Here is a 22,500-nt window from a genome sequence, read left to right as displayed (position 1 = left end):
CCTTTCATGATTCCGAAACCTGCTAGCGAACGTCGGCTCTCCTTCACGAGCCGCTGGAAAACGAGCAGATTGAATCCACTCAAAACCTGCTGAGGGTTCAGGTGGAACCGTGTTGGGGGAGAGTAGATCACGAGTCACAGGAGAGTCGATCACGAGTCACAGGAGAGTCGATCACGAGTCACAGGAGAGTCGATCACGAGTCACAGGAGAGTAGATCACGAGTCACAGGAGAGTAGATCACGAGTCACAGGAGAGTCGATCACGAGTAACAGGAGAGTAGATCACGAGTCACAGGAGAGTAGATCACGAGTAACAAACCATCGGAAACTGCTAATCAGCTAATCGGCATAAGTCTCCGCCCATGAATTGGTAATGAGCCCCATAAAAGGAGGTGGGCGTTGATGCTCCGGTTCACCTGTCAGTCAGGACACGAGCGAAACCAGAGCGAACCAAAGATTTCGGTCGACCAACCGTCGACACTGGAAGTGACTGTCAGGTCGCCCCGCCCACGTGGTTCTGCTGCCCGTTCATGAACGAGAGCGGACGGAGCTGGACAGCAAACTGATTATTGCAGACTCATTCTTGTTTCCTCATCAGATGCTACTGGAGTTCTCCAGGTCCGAGCTTTAAAGGATTACTGGAACCTCCACGATCCCACAGCGCTCAACATCCGAGCCGGTGATGTCATCACGGTGAGACGAGACGGGTGCTCATTCACCTGCAGGGCCAGGCTGGGACCTGCAGGGCCAGACCTGCAGGGCCAGGCTGGGACCTGCAGGGCCAGACCTGCAGGGCCAGACCTGCAGGGCCAGGCAGGGACCTACAGGGCCAGACTGGGACCTGCAGGGCCAGACCTGCAGGGCCAGGCTGGGACCTGCAGGGCCAGGCTGGGACCTACAGGCCAGACCTGCAGGCCAGGCTGGACCTGCAGGGCCAGACCTGCAGGGCCAGGCTGGGACCTGCAGGCCAGGCTGGGACCTACAGGGCCAGACCTGCAGGCCAGGCTGGGACCTACAGGGCCAGACCTGCAGGGCCAGGCTGGGACCTGCAGGGCCAGACCTGCAGGGCCAGGCAGGGACCTGCATGCCAGACCTGCAGGGCCAGGCTGGGACCTGCAGGGCCAGCTGGGACCTGCAGGGCCAGACCTGCAGGCCATGCTGGGACCTGCAGGGCCAGACCTGCAGGGCCAGACCTGCAGGGCCAGGCTGGGACCTGCAGGGCCAGACCTGCAGGCCAGACCTGCAGGGCCAGGCTGGGACCTGCAGGGCCAGACCTGCAGGGGGCCAGGTCTGGGACCTGCAGGGCCAGGCTGGGACCTACAGGCCAGGCTGGGACCTGCAGGGCCAGAACCTGCAGGGCCAAGGCTGGGACCTGCAGGGCCAGACCTGCAGGGCCAGGCTGGGACCGGCAGGGCCAGACCTGCAGGGCCAGGCTGGGACCTGCAGGGCCAGGCTGGGACCTACAGGGCCAGACCTGCAGGGCCAGGCTGGGACCTGCAGGGCCAGACCTACAGGGCCAGGCTGGGACCTGCAGGGCCAGGCTGGGACCTACAGGGCCAGGCTGGGACCTGCAGGGCCAGGCTGGGACCTGCAGGGACCCGTGCTGACCTGTCTGCCCCCACAGGTCCTGGAGCAGCACACGGACGGCCGGTGGAAAGGACACATCCACGACTCGCACAGAGGAATGGACCGAGTCGGGTTCTTCTCTCCGTCCATCGTGGAGGTCATCAGTCGTAGAAACGGTGAGCGTTGCTGTGAGGTCGTCACGCCGTCACAGGTCATGTGGGGGTCAAGTGGAGCCGAGACAGAGTCCTTCTCCTGCTGCCACCTTCATCTGACCCCATCTGGCTCCATCAGCTTGTTGACCTGCTCCTCCTGCTTCTCCCTGTCCTGCCCTCTAGGGGGCGCCCTGTCCCGACAAGCCTCCCTACCCACCCACCGCCAGCTGTTGTCCAGAGACCCCCTTTGCTCCAGTCTAGGCTCCGCCTCTCCATCTGATGACTCCTCCTCTGTATATACCCCACCCACCCCCACAGGGCTGATGCTACCCAATGGCCTCCCTTCCAGCACAGGTACTCCCCCCTCCTCTCTCTCCCCCCTCCTCTCTCTCCCCTGTCCTCTCTCCTCTCTCTCTCTCCCTCTCCTCTCTCCCCCCCTCTCCCTCCCTCTCTCCCCCCTCTTTCTCCCTCTCATCCTCTCTCCCTCCCCCCCCTCTCTCCCCTCTCTCCCCCCTCTTTCTCCCTCTCCCCCCCGTCCCTCTCTCCCTCCCTCTCTCCCTCTCTCTCTCTCTCTCCCTTCTCCTCTCTCCTCCCTCCCCCCCTCTCTCCCCCTCTCTCCCCCCTCTTTCCTCCCTCTCCCCCCGTCCCTCTCTCTCCCTCCCTCTCTCCCTCTCTCTCTCTCTCTCTCCCTTCTCCTCTCTCTCCCTCCCCCCCTCTCTCCCCTCTCTCCCCCCTCTTTCCCCTCTCCCCCCCCCCCGTCCCTCTCTCCCTCCCTCTCTCCTCTCTCCCTCCCCCTCCCTCTCTCCCCCCTCCCTCTCTCCCCCCTCTTTCTCCCTCTCCCCCCTGTCTCTCCCCCCCCCTGTCTCTCCCTCTTCTCCCCCTCCCTCTCCTCTCTCTCCCTCTTTCTCCCTCTCTCCCTCCCTCTCCCCCCTCTTTCTCCCTCTCCCCCTGTCTGTCCCCCCCCCGTTGCTCAAACATGACAGACCAACTACATCCTGGTCCTTATCCTCATGGCTCCGCCCCTGAACAGGCGTGTCCAGGGGTAAATCTTTACTGCCCCCTGTTAGACAGGACACACTAAAACATGCAAATCCATCGGTCACATGTAGCAGCTGGTGTCACCCTGCAGATGGACCCTAGGAGGGGGGGGGCAGGGGGGCAGTCCTCCAGGTGCCCCCCCCCCCCATCCATGTTGTTGTTGTGTCTGGTAGGTTGGTCTTCCCGCCGCCTGTCTAAATCTGACTTTGCCTCCGAGGAGATCTGGGTCCTCAGGAACCATGGTAAGAACCCTGACAACACGTCTGTTGCTCGGCTGTCTGTTCTGAACTTGGCCGCTGTGTTGGGTCCGAACCCGGAATGATGCCCTGCTTCAGCGGCTGTCAGTAGAACTGTAGACGTGTCACTTCCTGGTTCTGCCTCCAGGAGGTTGCGTGGTCGAAGTCCCACCACCATGAGACATCCCAGAATTCCTGATTTTGGTTTTGTGATCTGCACATCGGAATGGCTGAGCTCCTCCTGCCCCCGCTCCAGCTCTACCTTCCCCCGCTCCAGCTCTACCTGCCCCCGGCTCTTCCTGCCCCGCTCCGGCTCTACCTGCCCCGCTCCGGCTCCTCCTTCCCCCGCTCCGGCTCTTCCTGCCCCGCTCCGGCTCCTCCTGCCCCCGCTCCGGCTCTTCCTTCCCCCGCTCCGGCTCTTCCTGCCCCCGCTCCTCCTGCCCCCGCTCCGGCTCCTCCTGCCCCGCTCCAGCTCTACCTGCCCCCGCTCCAGCTCTTCCTGCCCCGCTCCGGCTCTTCCTTCCCCCGCTCCAGCTCTTCCTGCCCCCGCTCCGGCTCCTCCTGCCCCGCTCCGGCTCCTCCTTCCCCCGCTCCGGCTCCTCCTGCCCCCGCTCCGGCTCCTCCTGCCCCCGCTCCGGCTCCTCCTGCCCCGCTCCAGCTCTACCTGCCCCCGCTCCAGCTCTACCTGCCCCCGCTCCGGCTCTTCCTGCCCCCCGCTCCGGCTCCTCCTTCCCCCGCTCCGGCTCTTCCTTCCCCCGCTCCAGCTCTAACTGCCCCGCTCCAGCTCTTCCTGCCCCCGCTCCAGCTCCTCCTTCCCCCGCTCCGGCTCTTCCTTCCCCCGCTCCGGCTCTTCCTTCCCCCGCTCCGGCTCCTCCTTCCCCGCTCCGGCTCTTCCTGCCCCCGCTCCGGCTCTTCCTTCCCCCGTTCCAGCTCTTCCTGCCCCCCGCTCCAGCTCCTCCTTCCCCCGCTCCGGCTCTTCCTGCCCCCGCTCCAGCTCTACCTGCCCCCGCTCCGGCTCTTCCTGCCCCCGCTCCAGCTCCTCCTTCCCCCGCTCCGGCTCTTCCTTCCCCGTTCCAGCTCTTCCTGCCCCCGCTCCAGCTCCTCCTTCCCCCGCTCCAGCTCCTCCTGCCCCCGCTCCGGCTCCTCCTGCCCCCGCTCCGGCTCCTCCTGCCCGCTCCAGCTCTACCTGACCCCGCTCCACAGCTCTTTCCTGCCCCGCTCCAGCTCTTCCTTCCCCCGCTCCAGCTCTTCCTGCCCCCGCTCCAGCTCCTCCTTCCCCCGCTCCAGCTCCTCCTGCCCCCGCTCCAGCTCCTCCTGCCCCCGCTCCGGCTCCTCCTGCCCCCGCTCCAGCTCTTCCTGCCCCCGCTCCAGCTCCTCCTTCCCCCGCTCCAGCTCCTCCTTCCCCCGCTCCGGCTCTTCCTGCCCCGCTCCGGCTGACATCCTTGTTCAGGTGCTGACTTCCTGTCCTGTCTTGTTTGGGGGCTCCAGCCGGGGACCGGAGCAGCGTCGGGAGCACCGGGAGTGTCGGGAGCAGCCGCAGCGCCGGCAGCGGCCAGAGCACGGAGAGCAGCGGCGCCCCCGGTGGTCAGCAGCAGAGCGGCAGCCCCCAGGACAGCAGCAGTAAGGTACAGGCGCCTCTTTTGCTCCTCCCCCCGTAGTTAAAGGTCTGAAATCGTGGCTCTGAGTTCACGCTGGGATCAAAGCTCTTTAACCTTCTGTTCTCTGATGCGGCAGCCGGCGCCCCCTGCTGTTGACGGGGGACATGTCGGCGCTCAGTCTGAGCCTGCAGGAACCTTCTCATCAGGTACCGAGGGAGCGGAGCACGGCCCACGCCTGTGGGGCGCCTGTGTCAGCGGCGCACCTGAGGCGGCTGAACTTGTCCCGGCAGGTGGGTCCCGGCGGTCCACCGTGACGGTGCAGCGGCCCCCAGAGCCCAGCTTCTCCCAGCAGTTTGTTCGCCCGCAGCAGCTGCTGGAGGGAAAGGTGAGGCTGGCCTCCACCTGCAGGCCCCGGACAGACGGCGAGGAGCCGCTCAAGCTGTGTGTGTTGCAGGACGCCGACGCCATCGGCCAGTGGCTGAGCGACTTCCAGCTGGAGCAGTACACTGGGAACTTCGTCAGCGCTGGTTACGACGTGCCCACCATCAGCAGGATGACCCCCGAGGTGAGCTGGAGCAGATGGCCCTCTGCTGCCCCCTGTGGTGGGGCAGGGCAACAGGGCCCTCTGCTGCCCCCTGTGGGGAGGCAGGGCAACAGGGCCCTCTGCTGCCCCCTGTGGGGAGGCAGGGCAACAGGGCCCTCTGCTGCCCCCTGTGGGGAGGCAGGAACAGCAGACACAAACACGCCTGTCCAGGACCGGGGGGGTCTGGAATTCTGCTCCCGTCCATCAGCCTCTTCATGCATCACCACATACACGAGCGTTGCGCTGGTCTTGTCTCTTCCTGTGAACTGACCCAGATCTCTGCTGACCCGGTCTCGTTTGCAGGACCTGACAGCCATCGGAGTGACCAAACCGGGTCACCGCAAAAAGATCTCCATGGAGATCAACAACCTGAACATTCCTGATTGGCTGCCAGAGTACATCCCAGTAAGCCTCCAGCGTCCCAGCAGCCCGAGGGCAGGGGCCCAGTCTGACCTGTGATCTCCTCTCCCGTAGTCCCACCTGGGGGAGTGGCTCAGCGCCATCGGCCTCCCGCAGTACCACAAACGGTTGTCGGAAAATGGCTACGACTCCATCAGCATCGTCAAAGATCTGACGTGGGAGGACCTGCAGGAGATCGGGATCACCAAACTGGGTGAGGAGCAGGTGACACGAGGCTCGGCTCCAGCCTCAAAGATGATGACGTGACCCACTTCTAATATCAGACCATGATTCCAGACCAGGTCGTGGTCAGAAACGCTGCTGAACTTTGATTTCCATCTGACTTCCAGGCCACCAGAAGAAGCTGATGCTGGCTGTGAAGAAGCTGTGTGACGTCCAGAGGGCCCTGCTCCAGGCTGAATCGGGCCCAGGAACCCTGCGTCTCAGGGCCCCCCGGACGCTACACCTGCTCGCCATGGAGCCCCCGGACAGCGGGGGGGAGGGTTCCTCCCCTCACGCCCCGAGGATGCAGACCTTCCAGGACTGTGGCCTCAGCGCTGAGTTGCAGAGCGTGATGTCCAACCCCTGCGAGGACAGCCTGGCCATCAAGAACGCCGTGGGGGCCTCGCACAGCCAGGAGAGCATGGACAGCCGGTCCCGAGGCTCCGGGCGCTCCCAGGATCCAACAGTTCCCAACACCCCCCACAGCTGCTCCCAAGAGAGCCTGGATTCCAGCGCGGCGAAGGGCGGAGAGCTGGCGGAAGGCTACGAGCAGCAGGTTCCTCTGGGGACCGTGTTTAAGTACCCGCCGGTCCCAGCTAAGCCCAGACTGGCTGGACCCTCCGGTGGATCTCCGGCACTGAAGGGACTCAGCAGGGATGAGGACCGCAGCACCCCGGCGCCGTCCAAGAGCCGCACCCACAGCCTGACCCGCTACGCTCTGTCGGACGGGGAACCGGACGAGGACGAGGAGGAGCCGGCGGGTCCCCCTCGACATCTTTCCTCTTACGCTACTCTAACACGCAAGCCGGGTCGCAGCCAGCTCGCACGCTTGGCGTCCAGTCCAGAAAAGCCTGTGGGGCGGAGTCAGTCCTTCGCAGTGCGCGCTCGCAAAAAGGGTCCCCCTCCCCCCCCCCCCCAAAAGGCTGAGCTCGGTGAGCAGCGGCACCAGTGGCGAGCTGAGCGACAGCAGCACAGACCTGCCCCCTGGGGGAGGCGCCAGCAGCTCGGCGAGTGTCCGGAGGATCGCAGCCTCTTTGGAGAGCAGGACCCAGTGGGAGACCAAAGCCACCAGCAGCCAGCACCCCCCCCCCCTCCCCCGGCACCGCTGCAGGCCCGGAGCCCCAAGAAGGTTCTGGGTTGAGAAGGAGGGTGCAGAGCGAATGCATTTGGACCCAGACCAGCAGCTCTGATACAGATCAGGGGGTCAGGTCTGACTCTGAAGAGGAAGAATCAAAAGGGGGTCTGAAGGGCTCCTCCTCCCCCCACAACAGCTCCAGCGAATGCATCCCCTTCGCTGAGGAGGGCAACTTGACCATCAAGCAGAGGCCTAAGGCTCCCGGGCCCCCCAGGGCCGAGGCCGTGTTGGAACCTCCAGAGAAACCTCCAGCCAAGAGCGTCGAGGTCCCAGAGTTTCATCTGAAGGAGTCGGACACGGTGAAGCGCAGACACAAGCTCCGAGACAAGGAGCACGACGGAGGACAGGACGGAGGCTGTGGCCACCCGGAGGTGGCCCCCCCCGGAGGGGGGGCCCCCGCCGGGGGGGGCAGCAGCTGGAAGAGCGGCACCAGTCTGGAGAGTCCAGCAACAGGACCCATCAAACCACTGGTGTCACCAAAACCACCCGTCATTGCCCCAAAACCAGTCCGCCACAGTCTGCTGGCAGCACAAGGTAAGATCGTGTCTGTGACCACCGAGAGACCTGGGTCCTGGTCCAGACCTGCGTTCTAGACCTCCTGGACTATGCCTGTGTTTACAATGCACCTGTTCTCAGCAGGTGGTCCTTCTGTGACCATCAGTGGGGTTCAGACTGTGGCCTTCACTGCTCCATCCTCTCCAGTCCACGGACCTCCAGCTCCAGGACCCGGTTCAGTCTCAGCCCCTCAGAGTCCCTGTTTACCATCAGCAAGGTCCCAGGTGTCCCCCATGGCTCCGGGACTTGGCACGGAGGTGGTTCAGCAGAGACTGGATCACACCAGCTCCTCTCTCGCGGCGGCTCTGAAGGCTGTGGAGAGTAAACTGAACCAGGAGGACAACACCAGCAGGTAACGGTCACGGTCCGAGAGTTCTGTTGAACCCGCCTACAGGCTATCAGAACCAGGTGATCTAGACGGGCAGGTGTGGCAATGCCATGGTGACATCAGCAGACGGGCGTGTCTATTGGTCACGGTTGTTGTGTTCTCTCAGCAGAAACACGGTGACCTCAGCACGGACCATCTTGGATGACATCGGCAACATGTTTGATGACCTCGCTGACCAGCTGGACGCCATGTTGGACTAAAACTGTGTCTGCCCTGGGGGGCATGCTACCAGAAGACCCAGGAGCACTTTTAGCAATGCAGAGACAAACTTCTGGGCTTCTGCTGGCTCCCTGTTTTTATTTAGAGCATAATAACATGTTCCCAAAGGCTAGTGTAGAGTGCAGTACCAGAACTGGTCCAGTTGGACCTTCCCCCCACTTGTGAGAGGACTTCTCCCACGCGACCAGCAGGGGGCGCCAGAGAACGATCTATTCCTGATGGCTCTTTTCTTTTTAATAGCATCAAAATAGAAAATTTATTCTAATATATAAACGGTCTTCCTGGTTCCCTCATGAATCAGTTTTTATTTTATGATTCATACTTTTGCACCATTCATCTCATTTGACATCATTTTGTATTTATAGAACCATTTTTCCTGCTGTGTTAAGTGTGAAAGTTCAAAGCAGCATGCTTGTCACGTGTCCGTCACAGGAACATTTAAAGTAGACTTGACGATCTTTAGATTGGGTAAATGAGCAGCAGATGATCCACTTTGGTCCTGTTTTTGATGCTCATTCATGCTAATCTACAGTTAGCATGGACGTGGCGTCTTGTGACGCAGCCTCCAGCTCCGCTGACACCAGCACGGAAGTGGAAATCTGACCTCTGACCTTTGTAAACAAACAGGAAACAGCACCGCAGAGTTGCCACCTTCACAACTGTCCTTTAATAAACATCGATCGTGTGGTCACACATCAGCTCCTCACTGCAAAAGTAACAAAAACGAGCCCGTTTATAGGAAACTTGTCACAGACTTTTAACAATAATCAATAAAAGCTTCAATAATCAATAAAGGCTTCAAAGAAAGTCCCGAACGAGCTCTGGCGCAGAAGAATTCCAAGAGACCACGTGACTTGTGACGCTTTCCTGCCTGGCCACGCCCCTCTTGAACAGTCTCGAGGCTGTCGCACTTCCGTCAGATCGCCAGTGGATCGCCAGTGGAACCAGCAGAGGTCCGGAACCAGTAAGTCCAGTTTAATTCATACTGGAAAAACTCGTAGATCAACACCGGAAGTTGAAATCTGAGCTCTTAAAATCCGAGATTTGAAGCAGAGACGGAGAAAAACTCCGCAACTCTCAAGTTTATTCATCTAAATCCGTAAACCAGGAAGTTCTTGAGGCGGAAGTGAGCAGATATTCAGTCAAGGTGCTTCTTTTACCTGGAAAACTCTTTTGGTCGGTTTCCTGCGAGTCTTTCACCTGTGGGCGTGTCCCAACTTTATTACCTGACGTTTAAATGACACAAATCACCTGATTGGGTCCAGGTGGAATCACCTTTGTAGTTTCACACTGACGCCGTCACTTCCTGGAAGATCCTGGAACCACAGAAGAGGAAGTCTGGTTCTGGTTCTGGTTCTGGTTGGAATCAGAACCTCTCCATTGTTCGAGAAGTCTGGAGCGACGACGCGTATCTGATCAGCTGGGTTAGAAATCAATAAGCAACCAGTCAGACAGCAGCCGGTCAGCTGACCTGAGGGTCCAGGTCCAGGTCCAGGTCCAGACTTGAATCGGTCCTGATTGATCCCAACATTTGCTTCCACAGCCGCCTTTTCCCATCATGTCCAAGAAAAGTGCCGCCCGCAGCAATGAGAGCGACGTTCCCACCGAGGTGTCGATCATCCGCATCCCTCCTCATCACTACATCCACGTTCTGGACCAGAACACCAACATCGCCCGCATCGAGGTCGGACCCCTCACCTACATCCGACAGGACAACGAGAGGTCAGGAGGTTCTGCTCCCGGTCCGTCTCTGGGCCATGTCACGTGTCCTGATCCGGTTCCTGTCCTTGTCTCTCCAGAGTTCTCTTCTCTCCGTTCCACATGATCATGGTGCCGCCGCGTCACTACTGCGTCATCCTCAACCCGGTGGCCCGGGACGCGGAGGGCCAGGTCCTCTTTGACCAGTCGGGACAGGCCAAGCTCCGACATGCTGACCTGGAGATCCGCCTGACCCAGGACCCCTTCCCACTGTATCCTGGAGAGGAGATCCAGCAGGTCTGTCTTCCCCTGCAGGGTCGGGCTTGGACTCCAGGTTCCGGTCGGCTTCGTGACCTTTCAGCCTGTTTGTGTGTTGGTTCAGGACGTGACCCCGCTCCAGATCGTGTATCCGGACACGGCGCTGCGTCTCCAGGCACTGCTGGACTTCCAGGAAGAGGGTGGCGAGAAGAGGGTCGCTGGAGACGAGTGGCTGTTTGAAGGACCAGGTAGGAGAGGGAGGCGGGACGTCCCCGTCCCCGTCAGTCAGGCGTGTCCCCGTCAGTCAGGCGTGTCCCCGTCCGCCAGGCGTGTCCCCGTCAGTCAGGCGTGTCCCCCATCAGTCAGGCGTGTCCCCGTCAGTCAGGCGTGTCCCCGTCAGTCAGGCGTGTCCCCCGTCATTCAGGCGTGTCCCCGTCAGTCAGGCGTGTCCCCGTCCCTGTCAGTCAGGCGTGTCCCCGTCCCTGTCAGTCAGGTGTGTCCCCGTGAGTCAGGCGTGTCCCCGTCAGTCAGGCGTGTCCCCGTCCCTGTCAGTCAGGCGTGTCCCCGTCAGTCAGGCGTGTCCCCGTCCCTGTCATTCAGGCGTGTCCCCGTCAGTCAGGCGTGTCCCCGTCCCTGTCAGTCAGGCGTGTCCCCGTCAGTCAGGTGTGTCCCCGTGAGTCAGGCGTGTCCCCCGTCATTCAGGCGTGTCCCCGTCAGTCAGGCGTGTCCCCGTCCCTGTCAGTCAGGCGTGTCCCCGTCCCTGTCAGTCAGGCGTGTCCCTGTGAGTCAGGCGTGTCCCCGTCAGTCAGGCGTGTCCCCGTCCCTGTCAGTCAGGCGTGTCCCCGTCCCTGTCAGTCAGGTGTGTCCCCGTGAGTCAGGCGTGTCCCCGTCAGTCAGGCGTGTCCCCGTCCCTGTCAGTCAGGCGTGTCCCCGTCAGTCAGGCGTGTCCCCGTGAGTCAGGCGTGTCCCCTTCAGTCAGGCGTGTCCCCGTCCCTGTCATTCAGGCGTGTCCCCGTCAGTCAGGCGTGTCCCCGTCCCTGTCATTCAGGCGTGTCCCCGTCAGTCAGGCGTGTCCCCGTCCCTGTCAGTCAGGCGTGTCCCTGTCAGTCAGGTGTGTCCCCGTGAGTCAGGCGTGTCCCCTTCAGTCAGGTCCCCGTCAGGTCCCCGTCCCTGTCAGTCAGGCGTGTCCCTGTCAGTCAGGCGTGTCCCCGTCAGTCAGGCGTGTCCCCGTCCCTGTCAGTCAGGCGTGTCCCCGTCAGTCAGGCGTGTCCCCCGTCAGTCAGGCGTGTCCCCGTCAGTCAGGCGTGTCCCCCATCAGTCAGGCGTGTCCCCGTCCCCGTCAGTCAGGCGTGTCCCCGTCCCTGTCAGTCAGGCGTGTCCCCGTCAGTCAGGCGTGTCCCCCGTCAGTCAGGCGTGTCCCCCGTCAGTCAGGCGTGTCCCCCGTCCCCGTCAGTCAGGCGTGTCCCCATCAGTCAGGCGTGTCCCCGTGAGTCAGGCGTGTCCCCGTCAGTCAGGCGTGTCCCCCGTCAGTCAGGCGTGTCCCCCGTCCCCGTCAGTCAGGCGTGTCCCCGTCAGTCAGGCGTGTCCCCCGTCCCCGTCAGTCAGGCGTGTCCCCATCAGTCAGGTGTGTCCCCGTCAGTCAGGCGTGTCCCCGTCAGTCAGGCGTGTCCCCCATCAGTCAGGCGTGTCCCCGTCCCCGTCAGTCAGGCGTGTCCCCGTCCCTGTCAGTCAGGCGTGTCCCCGTCAGTCAGGCGTGTCCCCCATCAGTCAGGCGTGTCCCCGTCCCTGTCAGTCAGGCGTGTCCCTGTCAGTCAGGCGTGTCCCCGTCAGTCAGGCGTGTCCCCGTCAGTCAGGCGTGTCCCCGTCCCTGTCAGTCAGGCGTGTCCCCGTCAGTCAGGCGTGTCCCCCGTCAGTCAGGCGTGTCCCCGTCAGTCAGGCGTGTCCCCCATCAGTCAGGCGTGTCCCCGTCCCCGTCAGTCAGGCGTGTCCCCGTCCCTGTCAGTCAGGCGTGTCCCCGTCAGTCAGGCGTGTCCCCCATCAGTCAGGCGTGTCCCCGTCAGTCAGGCGTGTCCCCGTCAGTCAGGCGTGTCCCCCGTCAGTCAGGCGTGTCCCCCGTCCCCGTCAGTCAGGCGTGTCCCCATCAGTCAGGCGTGTCCCCGTCAGTCAGGCGTGTCCCCGTCAGTCAGGCGTGTCCCCCGTCAGTCAGGCGTGTCCCCCGTCCCCGTCAGTCAGGCGTGTCCCCGTCAGTCAGGCGTGTCCCCGTCCCCGTCAGTCAGGCGTGTCCCCCGTCCCCGTCAGTCAGGCGTGTCCCCCGTCCCCGTCCGTCAGGCGTGTCCCCGTCAGTCAGGCGTGTCCCCGTCCCCGTCAGTCAGGCATGTCCCCGTCAGTCAGGCGTGTCCCCGTCAGTCAGGCGTGTCCCCCGTCCCCGTGAGTCAGCCGTGTCCCCCGTCCCCGTCAGTCAGGCGTGTCCCCATCAGTCAGGCGTGTCCCCATCAGTCAGGCGTGTCCCCGTCAGTCAGGCGTGTCCCCCGTCAGTCAGGCGTGTCCCCCATCAGTCAGGCCTGTCCCCATCAGTCAGGCGTGTCCCCGTCAGTCAGGCGTGTCCCCGTCAGTCAGGCCTGTCCCCGTCAGTCAGGCGTGTCCCCGTCAGTCAGGCGTGTCCCCCGTCAGTCAGGCGTGTCCCCCATCAGTCAGGCGTGTCCCCCATCAGTCAGGCCTGTCCCCGTCAGCTTTGCCTCTGTCCACAGGGACCTACATCCCCAGGAAGGAGGTGGTCGTCCTGGAGACCATCAAAGCTACCGTCATCCGAGAGAACCAGGCCATCAGGCTGAGGGCCCGTAAAGAAGGCGTGGACCGGGGAGCCGTCCACCGGGTCACTGGTGAGGACGGCTCGCGCGCTGGGACGCTAGCTCCTGCTAGCGTAGCATACCTGTGTGGGAGGGGCTGCAGGTGGGGGCCCCCCAGCTTCAGGGGCACTTTGTGTTGCAGGGGAGGAGTGGCTGGTGAGGAAGGTGGGGGCGTACCTTCCAGGTGCTCACGAGGAAGTGCTGGACATCGTGACCGCCTTCGTCCTCACTGACAAGGTGCCCCCCCCCCCGCCGCTCTGACGGGCCGCCTCTGGCTGGTGGTCACCCTCATCCTGACGTCCACGTGTCCCCCCCCCACAGAAAGCTCTCCACGTTCGTGCTCTGAGGGCCTTCAAGGACGACGGTGGGCGGGAGCGCCGCACGGGGGAGGAGTGGCTGGTGACGGCGGCGGACAGGGAGGCGCACGTCCCCTCGGTGGCGGAGGAGGTGGTGGGCGTGGTGGACGTGACCACCCTCAACAGCAGGCAGTACTGCGTGGTCCTGGACCCGGTGGGGGCCGACGGGAAACCTCAGCTGGGAAAGAAGCGGGTGGTGAAGGTGCAGACGTCCTCCCCCGTCCTCTATGTCCTCCCAATGTCCTCCCCCTGTCCTCCCCATCCTCCATGTCCTCCCCATCCTCCATGTCCTCCCCATCCTCCATGTCCTCCCCTGTCCTCCCTCGACCTCCCCTGTCCTCCCCATCCTCCATGTCCTCCCCATCCTCCATGTCCTCCCCCATCCTCCATGTCCTCCCCTGTCCTCCCCCGACCTCCCCTGTCCTCCCCATCCTCCATGTCCTCCCCATCCTCCATGTCCTCCCCTGTCCTCCCCCGACCTCCCCTGTCCTCCCCATCCTCCATGTCCTCCCCCATCCTCCATGTCCTCCCCCGTCCTCCCCATCCTCCATGTCCTCCCCTGTCCTCCCCCGACCTCCCCTGTCCTCCCCATCCTCCATGTCCTCCCCATCCTCCATGTCCTCCCCTGTCCTCCCCCGACCTCCCCTGTCCTCCCCATCCTCCATGTCCTCCCCCATCCTCCATGTCCTCCCCCGTCCTCCCCATCCTCCATGTCCTCCCCTGTCCTCCCCCGACCTCCCCTGTCCTCCCCATCCTCCATGTCCTCCCCCATCCTCCATGTCCTCCCTCGTCCTCCCCATCCTCCATGTCCTCCCCCGTCCTCTATGTCCTCCCTCGTCCTCCCACTGTCCTCCCCATCCTCCATGTCCTCCCCCATCCTCCATGTCCTCCCTCGTCCTCCCCATCCTCCATGTCCTCCCCCGTCCTCTATGTCCTCCCCCGTCCTCCCCATCCTCCATGTCCTCCCCCATCCTCCATGTCCTCCCCCGTCCTCCCCATCCTCCATGTCCTCCCTCGTCCTCCCCATCCTCCATGTCCTCCCCATCCTCCATGTCCTCCCCCATCCTCCATGTCCTCCCTCGTCCTCTATGTCCTCCCCTGTCCTCCCTCGTCCTCCCACTGTCCTCCGTCGTCCTCCCCTGTCCTCCCTCGTCCTCCCACTGTCCTCTATGTCCTCCCCATCCTCCATGTCCTCCCACTGTCCTCCCACTGTCCTCCCTTACCCTCCCCATCTTCCCCCTGTCCTCCCCCGTCCTCCATGTCCTCCCCTGTCCTCCCCCGTCCTCCGGGACGAGCAGCCTGTCTTCCCTCTGAATTGTCCCTCCTCTTCGTCTCCCCTGTCAGGGCGAGTGTTCCTTCTTCCTGCGTCCGGGGGAGTGTCTGGAGGACGGCATCCAGGACGTGTACGTCCTGTCGGAGGAGGAGGGGCTGGTTCTGCGAGCAGTGGAGACCTTCCATGACACTCAAGAGGTGAGACACAGGGTCGGGCCGGGCCCGGGTCACCTGTGGACGCCTGTCCAAACAGCTGACCCGGTGCTGCCTGCTTAAGGAAAAGCCCGTTAGCTTTAGCGTCGTTGTGTTAGCATGGCAGCAGCAGCTGCTAACGGTCCTTCCTGTCACCCACCTGTCCCCTCCTCTCGTCCCCCAGTCTCAGGATGATGGTGACGAGGACGATGGCGACGAACAGAGGGTGAAGCGTCTGCGCACCAGCGGTGTCTTCCGACGGCCTGGAGACCGCTGGATGCTCCGGGGTCCCCTCGAGTACGTCCCCCCCGCCACGGTGGAGGTGGTTCTGAAACGACAGGCCATCCCGCTGGATGAGAACGAGGGCATCTACGTCAGGGACATCAAGACTGGGAAGGTAGGGGAGGGGGGGCAGCTGAGGACGGTCCTGGAGCACCTGAACCCAAACGGGCTCCAGAGCCTCATGAATGCTGGTTCTGACCCTGACCCTGACCCTGATCCTGTCCCCTCCCCTGGCCCTCACCCTGTCCCTGTCCCTTAGCCTGACCCTGACCCTGTCCCTGACCCTTTCCTTGTCCCTGTCCCTGATCCTGTCCCCTACCCTGACCCTGTCCCTGTCTCTGTCCCTGACCCTTTCCTTGTCCCTGTCCCTTAGCCTGACCCTGTCCCTAACCCTGTCCCTGACCCTCACCCTCACCCTGTCTCTGACCCTGTCCCTGACCCTTTCCTTGTCCCTGTCCCTTAGCCTGACCCTGTCCCTGACCCTTTCCTTGTCCCTGTCCCTGATCCTGTCCCCTACCCTGACCCTGTCCCTGTCTCTGTCCCTGACCCTTTCCTTGTCCCTGTCCCTGACCCCGTCCCTTACTTTGACCCTGACCCTGTCCCTTAGCCTGACCCTGTCCCTGACCCTCACCCTCACCCTGTCTCTTACCCTGTCCCTGTCCCTTAGCCTGACCCTGTCCCTGTCCCTGACCCTGACCCTGACCCTGTCCCTGTCCCTGACCCTGTCCCTGTCCCTTAGCCTGACCCTGACCCTGTCCCTGTCCCTGACCCTGTCCCTGACCCTGACCCTGACCCTGTCCCTGTCCCTGACCCTGTCCCGCTCAGGTGTTTTGGTATTATCGCTCTATTACCGGACTGTCTGCGTCCTCTCAGGTCCGAGCTGTGATTGGCCACACCTACATGCTGACCCAGGACGAGGAGTTGTGGCAGAAGGAGCTTCCTGCTAATGTTGAGGCCCTGCTAGCTTCTCCTCGGGACCCACTGGCCGATCGCTCGGATCGGATCAGAACTACAGAGGTTAAACAGAGAGACAAAACCAGGGTGGTGTCCTTCAGGGTCCCGCATAACGCCGCAGTCCAGGTCTACGACTACAGAGAGAAGAGAGCCAGGTCAGATTCTGCCCCTGGTCCCTGGTTCTGGTTGGACCGCTGGACCGAACCATTGACTCTGTGTTCTTGTCTTAAGGGTGGTGTTTGGACCCGAGATGGTGATGTTGGGACCTGATGAGCAGTTTACTGTGCTGTCGCTGTCTGGAGACAAACCAAAGCGGGCCAACGTGATCAAGGCCATCTGCCTCCTGCTGGGACCCGACTTCTTCACCGACATCATCACCATCGAGACGGCCGACCACGCCCGCCTGCAGCTGCAGCTGTCCTACAACTGGTGACGCCACCTAGCGAATGTCGCTTATCAGCAACACGGCTCGTAGCTGCCCTCACTCAGAGATGACAGGGATTTAGCTAGTTAGCTTATGCTAACAGCGCTAATGTTCAGAGGAGCAGAGAAATTAAGCTACCTTCGGTGTAGCCGTAACCTGAACACATGATTAGAGATTTAAGGCGGTTTATGGACCCTCCAGCTAACATTCTGCCTCAAGCCAGGTCCTGCTCAAGGTTTCTTCCTCCCGCTGTTGCTTGTGCTCGGGTCCTGCTCAAGGTTTCTTCCTCCCGCTGTTGCTTGTGCTGGGGTCCTGCTCAAGGTTTCTTCCTCCCGCTGTTGCTTGTGCTGGGGTCCTGCTCAAGGTTTCTTCCTCCCGCTGTTGCTTGTGCTGGGGTCCTGCTCAAGGTTTCTTCCTCCCACTGTTGCTTGTCCTGGGGTCCTGCTCAAGGTTTCTTCCTCCCACTGTTGCTTGTCCTGGGGTCCTGCTCAAGGTTTCTTCCTCCCACTGTTGCTTGTCCTGGGGTCCTGCTCAAGGTTTCTTCCTCCCACTGTTGCTTGTCCTGGGGTCCTGCTCAAGGTTTCTTCAAGCGATGATGAATTGAGGAGAATGACAGCTGCATCAAACTATGCCATGTCAATGCTAAAGCTACAGCTAGCTAACCACAGCAAACCACCCTCACGCCTCGTCCTCTGCTTCCGTTTCTCCGCAGGCACTTTGAAGTGAAGTCCCGTGAGGACCCCGCGGACGCCACAGCTCTGTTCTCGGTCCCGGACTTCGTGGGAGACGCCTGCAAAGCCGTGGCCTCCAGGATCAGAGGCGCCGTGGCCTCGGTGCAGTTTGATGACTTTCATAAGGTTGGAACCTGATTTTACAGTCCTGCTTATCTTTATCTTTATCTCTGTCACTTTGCTGCTCACGCTAGCATGCTAACCCAAAGCTAACGGAACGCTCATCTGTTTTGTAGAACTCGAACCGGATCATCTGTTCTGCCGTCTTCGGCTTTGATGAGAAGCTGGCGGTGCGCCCCTTCCTCCGCTTTGGCCAGAACAACCTGGTGATTAGCAGTGTGGACATCCAGTCTGCGGAGCCCGTGGACCAGCGGACCCGGGACGCCCTGCAGAAGAGCGTCCAGCTCGCCATCGAGATCACCACCAACTCCCAGGAGGCCGCCGCACGGTGGGCGGAGCAGCAACACATGGCCGGTGGGGCAGAGGAGGGCGGAGGGTAATGAGTGTGTGTGTGTGTGTGTGTGTGTGTGTGTGTGTGTGTGTGTCTGGTGTGTGTGTGTGTGTGTGTGTGCGCAGCCACGAGGCGGAGCGTCTGGAGCAGGAGGCTCGAGGGAAGCTGGAGCGTCAGAGGATCACTGACCAGGCTGAAGCTGAGAGAGCTCGCAAAGAGCTGCTGGAGCTGGAGGCCCTCAGGTAGGACCCCGGGGTTCCTGGGACCGGTGTCACGGGTCACACGGGTCACACAGGTGGACCCGTGTGACCCGTGTGACCCGTGTGTGTCGCAGTGCTGCGGTGGAGAGCACCGGAGCAGCCAAGGCTGAGGCCCAGTCTCGTGCGGAGGCCGCTCGCATCCAGGGCGAAGCCGCCGTCAACGAGGCCAAACTGAAGGTGGAAGCTCAGCGGATCGAGGCGGTACGACCCAGCGCTCTCTTAGCGTTAGCGTTAGCGTTGAAGTAAAACAGGACGTTCATCGTCCCTCCCTGGACGTTGTGTCCGGATGTGTGTGCAGGAGGCGGAGCTACAACGTCTGGCGAAGGCTCGTGAGCAGGAGCTGAGCTACAAGCAGCAGATGGACGGTCTGGAGGTGGAGAAGCAGAAGCGTCTGGCTCAGATCGAGAGCGAGCGCTTCAGTCAGATGGTCCAGAGTCTGGGGAGTGACACGCTGAAGGAGATGGCGAGGGCGGGGCCAGACACTCAGGTAACGCCGCTCTCGGTGGTTGTATTTCTGTGCACCAGGTGATCTCGCTGCAGCCAATCAGACTCCACTTCCTGTTGCAGGTGAAGATGCTTCAGGCTCTCGGGCTGAAGTCGACTCTCATCACAGATGGTTCCTCCCCCATCAACCTCTTCACCACCGCCAGCGGCCTGCTGGGGGCGCTCTCGGGCCAGTGAGGACAGAAGCTTCTGCATATAAACTCCAGCTCCCAGAATGCCTTTCAGAAACGCCCCCTTCGTTCTTGAGAGCGCTTGCTCTCTGAGGCTCATGGGAACTGTAGTTTTCAGACCTTAGCTGCACCGCTGTTTCTGCACTGCATCCTGGGAGTTGTAGTAAATGAATCTGAAGAGCCTTTTTGGACACTTACACTCATTTTGTCAACCTTTCCTTTTGAGAATGCTTTAGCACTACAGTGATGCTCATGTTTGCTTTGTTTGGGGATTAAATGAGTGGAAGTGTGACGTCTGTTTCATTTGACTCCAGCAGGACGACGCTCTGACACCCAAAAGCTGCAGAATTCTCATGTTTAAATCTTGTTTGTTACTGGGAGGCGTGGCCTCCGTGGTGATGACCCCGCCCACAGGAACCCGAATCATGGGGGGGGCTGGTTTTCATAATCATTTCCATCTGTTTCCTGGAGGGGAGGAGACGCTTCAGACTCCATGTGTGTTTCCACACGTGTGTCCGTTTACACATGTTCATTAGACCTCAGTAAACCCTAATTACACACACACACACACACACACACACACACACTGCTGCCTCCCCCTGCAATCTGCATCCTGGGGGAGGACGACTGAGAATGGGAGGATTGAGGGGATCCTGTCCCCCTTCTCTTCCCTCCCACTCTCTCTCTTCCATCTCCTGCCCCCCCCCACACACACACAATTATCCACCCGTGAGCATCGACCTCGGAACATTTGGGATCCACCCTCTGTTGTGTTGGAATCTGCTGCAGCTCTCAGGTCAGATTTCTTTCTTTCTTTCTTTCTTTCTTTCTTTCTTTTCCTGTTTGTTTCATTTGTGTTTCGTTACATTTGTGTTTTGACGTCTTTAAAGATTCCTGAGGAGCAGACAGATCGACACCTCTTTCTCCACAACGCTTGCACGCGACCTTATTTGAGTGTGTGTGTGTGTGTGAGGGGGGGGGGTCATGTGACCTGTGTGGGGGGGGGGGGGGTCATGTGACCTGATCACCTGCGTCTTTGCTCCATTAGAACCTATGACTTTGCGTAGAGGACCAAAGCTCAGCGTCTCCATCAGAGAACACATGGCCATTGACGTCTGTCCTGGACCCATCAGACCCATCCAGCAAATCTCCGCCTACTTCCCACGTCCGTCTCCCACCTCTCCAGGACCTCCAAGCCCCACCTCCCCTGTGGCCCTCCGCCCCCTCTGCATGGCCTCAGAGGGGGGGGGGGCTCACCTTCTCTCCCCTCAGCTGGTCCACAGACAACCAGGAGGGGGGTCCCTGTCCCTGAGCAGCAGCATGGACACATCAGTGGACATCATCTCCTCCGACAGTGACGACTGCAGTGAGTGTCCCGGATCACACCTGCACCGCAGAACCTCAGCAGAACCTCAGCAGAACCTCAGCAGAACCAGACGCTGCTTTGGTCCATTCCATCTCTATTTGCTGTGATGATGGTACTGAGGGTTTGAGGTGTCCACAGACGACTCCTGTCGTGCTGATTGAAAGGTTCTGTTGTGGTGATTGAGTAGAGAGGACCAGCATCATCGTCTTCATCGCCAACATCTTCATCATCTTAGGCCCAGGTGGCTCATTCCAGCTCACCTCCACCTTCACCTTCATCACCTCCACCATCACCTTCATCACCTCCACCTTCACCTTCATCACCTCCACCTTCACCTTCATCACCTCCACCATCACCTTCATCACCTCCACCTCCACCATCACCTTCATCACCTCCACCATCACCTTCATCACCTCCACCTCCACCATCACCTTCATCACCTCCACCATCACCTTCATCACCTCCACCATCACCTTCATTACCTCCACCATCACCTCCACCATCACCTTCATCACCTCCACTATCACCTTCATCACCTCCATCATCACCTCCACCATCACCTTCATTACCTCCACCATCACCTCCACCATCACCTTCATCACCTCCACTATCACCTTCATCACCTCCATCATCACCTCCACCATCACCTTCATCACCTCCACCTTCACCTTCATCACCTCCACCATCACCTTCATCACCTCCACCTCCACCATCACCTTCATCACCTCCACCATCACCTTCATCACCTCCACCATCACCTTCATCACCTCCACCTCCACCATCACCTTCATCACCTCCACCATCACCTTCATCACCTCCACCATCACCTTCATCACCTCCACCTCCACCATCATCACCTCCACCATCACCTTCATCACCTCCACCATCACCTTCATCACCTCCACCATCACCTTCATCACCTCCACCTCCACCATCACCTTCATCACCTCCACCATCACCTTCATCACCTCCACCATCACCTTCATCACCTCCACCATCACCTTCATCACCTCCACCTCCACCATCACCTTCATCACCTCCACCATCACCTTCATCACCTCACCTCCACCATCACCTTCATCACCTCCACCATCACCTTCATCACCTCCACCTCCACCTCCCACCATCACCTTCATCACCTCCACCATCACCTTCATCACCTCCCCCTCCACCATCACCTTCATCACCTCCACCATCACCTTCATCACCTCCACCTCCACCATCACCTTCATCACCTCCACCATCACCTTCATCACCTCCACCTCCACCATCACCTTCATCACCTCCACCATCACCTTCATCACCTCCACCTCCACCATCACCTTCATCACCTCCACCATCACCTTCATCCACCTCCACCTCCACCATCACCTTCATCACCTCCACCATCACCTTCATCACCTCCACCTCCACCATCACCTTCATCACCTCCACCATCACCTTCATCACCTCCACCTCCTGTCATGCTGTGACTCTCCTGATCATGTGATCAGATCTGCTAACGCTAGCTGACCAGGTGATGATCTCCATGTTCTTGTGTCTGCAGCTGCTCTGGGAATGTTGGAGTTTGAGCTGCACTATGAGCAGAGTTCTAGTCAGCTGCACTGCACCGTGCTGAAGGCCAGGGTGGGTTCCTCCCCAGGTTCCTGCAGGAACCCTCATCATATTCACCTTTGAAGGACACACACACACACACACACACACACACACACACACACACCTTCATGTCTTCTCACCCTTCCAGGGTCTGAAGCCGATGGACTTCAATGGATTAGCAGACCCCTACGTCAAACTGCACCTGCTGCCTGGAGCCTGTAAGGTCAGATAAACGCACGCACGCGCGCACACACACACACACACACACACACACACACACACACACACACACATGTTGTAGTTATAGAAACCATCAATATCACAACTCGGTGTGACAAGCAGGAAAGTCCAAACCTACAGATCAGTGTTCCATGTCGCTGGGTCGAGGGTTCTGGTAGGTCTGAGGGTGGGGGTGGTCAAGGAGGAAGACACTTGAACAAGGAGAGGATTGACCCCTGAGCCCTACCCCTGACCCCTGACCTCTAACCCTGACCTCTAACCCTGACCCCTGAGCCCTACCCCTGACCCTAACCCTGACCCCTGAGCCCTACCCCTGACCCCTGACCTCTAACCCTGACCCCTGAGCCCTACCCCTGACCCTAACCCTGACCCCTGAGCCCTACCCCTGACCCTACACCTGACCCCTGACCTCTAACCCTGACCCCTGAGCCCTACCCCTGACCCTGACCCTAACCCTAGCCCTGACCCTGAACCCTGAGCCCTACCCCTGAGCCCTACCCCTGACCCCGAGCCCTACCCCTGACCCTGACCCTGACCCTAGCCCTGACCCTGAACCCTGAGCCCTACCCCTGAGCCCTAACCCTGACCCTGAGCCCTACCCCTGACCCTGAGCCCTACCCCTGAGCCCTACCCCTGAGCCCTAACCCTGACCCTGAGCCCTACCCCTGAGCCCTAACCCTGACCCTGAGCCCTACCCCTGACCCTGAGCCCTACCCCTGAGCCCTAACCCTGACCCTGAGCCCTACCCCTGACCCTGAGCCCTAACCCTGACCCTGAGCCCTACCCCTGACCCTGACTCTTAACCCAATG

At 60.8% G+C, this 22,500-nt stretch overlaps 4 protein-coding genes across 4 annotated transcripts in view; 3 read left to right on the top strand and 1 right to left on the bottom strand.

Moving 5' to 3' along the window:
- LOC105419304 (caskin-2-like) overlaps positions 1 to 8,783 on the top strand; it is a 19,215-nt gene extending 10,432 nt beyond the window's left edge. Inside the window, 11 exon segments of the mRNA XM_029836549.1 lie at positions 598 to 692; positions 1,624 to 1,741; positions 1,901 to 2,071; positions 2,929 to 2,997; positions 4,480 to 4,616; positions 4,726 to 5,154; positions 5,476 to 5,577; positions 5,647 to 5,785; positions 5,922 to 7,462; positions 7,568 to 7,835; positions 7,978 to 8,783. Coding sequence (XP_029692409.1) covers positions 598 to 692; positions 1,624 to 1,741; positions 1,901 to 2,071; positions 2,929 to 2,997; positions 4,480 to 4,616; positions 4,726 to 5,154; positions 5,476 to 5,577; positions 5,647 to 5,785; positions 5,922 to 6,934 — 2,273 coding nt within the window. The 3' untranslated portion in view covers positions 6,935 to 7,462; positions 7,568 to 7,835; positions 7,978 to 8,783.
- Positions 8,784 to 8,921: 138 nt separating this feature from the next.
- On the top strand, positions 8,922 to 18,780 carry mvp (major vault protein). The gene is made up of 17 exons (XM_029836550.1): positions 8,922 to 9,054; positions 9,634 to 9,812; positions 9,890 to 10,085; positions 10,171 to 10,294; positions 12,794 to 12,925; positions 13,035 to 13,129; positions 13,214 to 13,450; positions 14,593 to 14,718; positions 14,897 to 15,109; positions 15,868 to 16,103; positions 16,180 to 16,377; positions 17,085 to 17,229; positions 17,340 to 17,551; positions 17,680 to 17,796; positions 17,889 to 18,015; positions 18,113 to 18,301; positions 18,382 to 18,780. The coding sequence occupies exons 2-17, from the start codon at positions 9,649 to 9,651 to the stop codon at positions 18,493 to 18,495; spliced, it is 2,625 nt and encodes an 874-aa protein (XP_029692410.1). The 5' UTR covers positions 8,922 to 9,054; positions 9,634 to 9,648; the 3' UTR covers positions 18,496 to 18,780.
- A 107-nt stretch (positions 18,781 to 18,887) lies between these two features.
- Positions 18,888 to 22,500, top strand: part of doc2a (double C2-like domains, alpha) — an 8,475-nt gene continuing 4,862 nt past the window's right edge. Inside the window, exons 1-4 of the mRNA XM_029836551.1 lie at positions 18,888 to 19,284; positions 19,537 to 19,854; positions 21,401 to 21,480; positions 21,599 to 21,673. Coding sequence (XP_029692411.1) covers positions 19,122 to 19,284; positions 19,537 to 19,854; positions 21,401 to 21,480; positions 21,599 to 21,673 — 636 coding nt within the window. The 5' untranslated portion in view covers positions 18,888 to 19,121. The remainder of the gene's footprint in view (positions 19,285 to 19,536; positions 19,855 to 21,400; positions 21,481 to 21,598; positions 21,674 to 22,500) is intronic.
- The window catches only part of LOC101072993 (zinc finger protein 397-like), a 10,698-nt gene continuing 9,725 nt past the window's right edge, over positions 21,528 to 22,500 (bottom strand). The window contains exon 3 of the transcript XR_003888537.1: positions 21,528 to 21,574. The gene's annotated coding sequence lies outside the window, so the exon portion shown is untranslated. The remainder of the gene's footprint in view (positions 21,575 to 22,500) is intronic.

Source organism: Takifugu rubripes, chromosome 5 (genome assembly GCF_901000725.2).
Source record: "Takifugu rubripes chromosome 5, fTakRub1.2, whole genome shotgun sequence".
NCBI classification, from domain to species: Eukaryota; Metazoa; Chordata; class Actinopteri; order Tetraodontiformes; family Tetraodontidae; genus Takifugu; species Takifugu rubripes.
The sequence above is the reverse complement of the archived record's forward strand: the minus strand, read 5'-3'. Positions and strand labels throughout refer to the sequence as shown.

Coding starts and splice junctions, on each gene's coding strand:
- mvp (XM_029836550.1), top strand. CDS start 9,649: ATGTCCAAGAAAAGTGCCGCCCGCAGCAATGAGAGCGACGTTCCCACC. Junction 17,797..17,888: donor CTGGAGCTGGAGGCCCTCAG/GTAGGACCCCGG, acceptor TGTGTGTCGCAG/TGCTGCGGTGGAGAGCACCG. Junction 18,016..18,112: donor AAGCTCAGCGGATCGAGGCG/GTACGACCCAGC, acceptor ATGTGTGTGCAG/GAGGCGGAGCTACAACGTCT.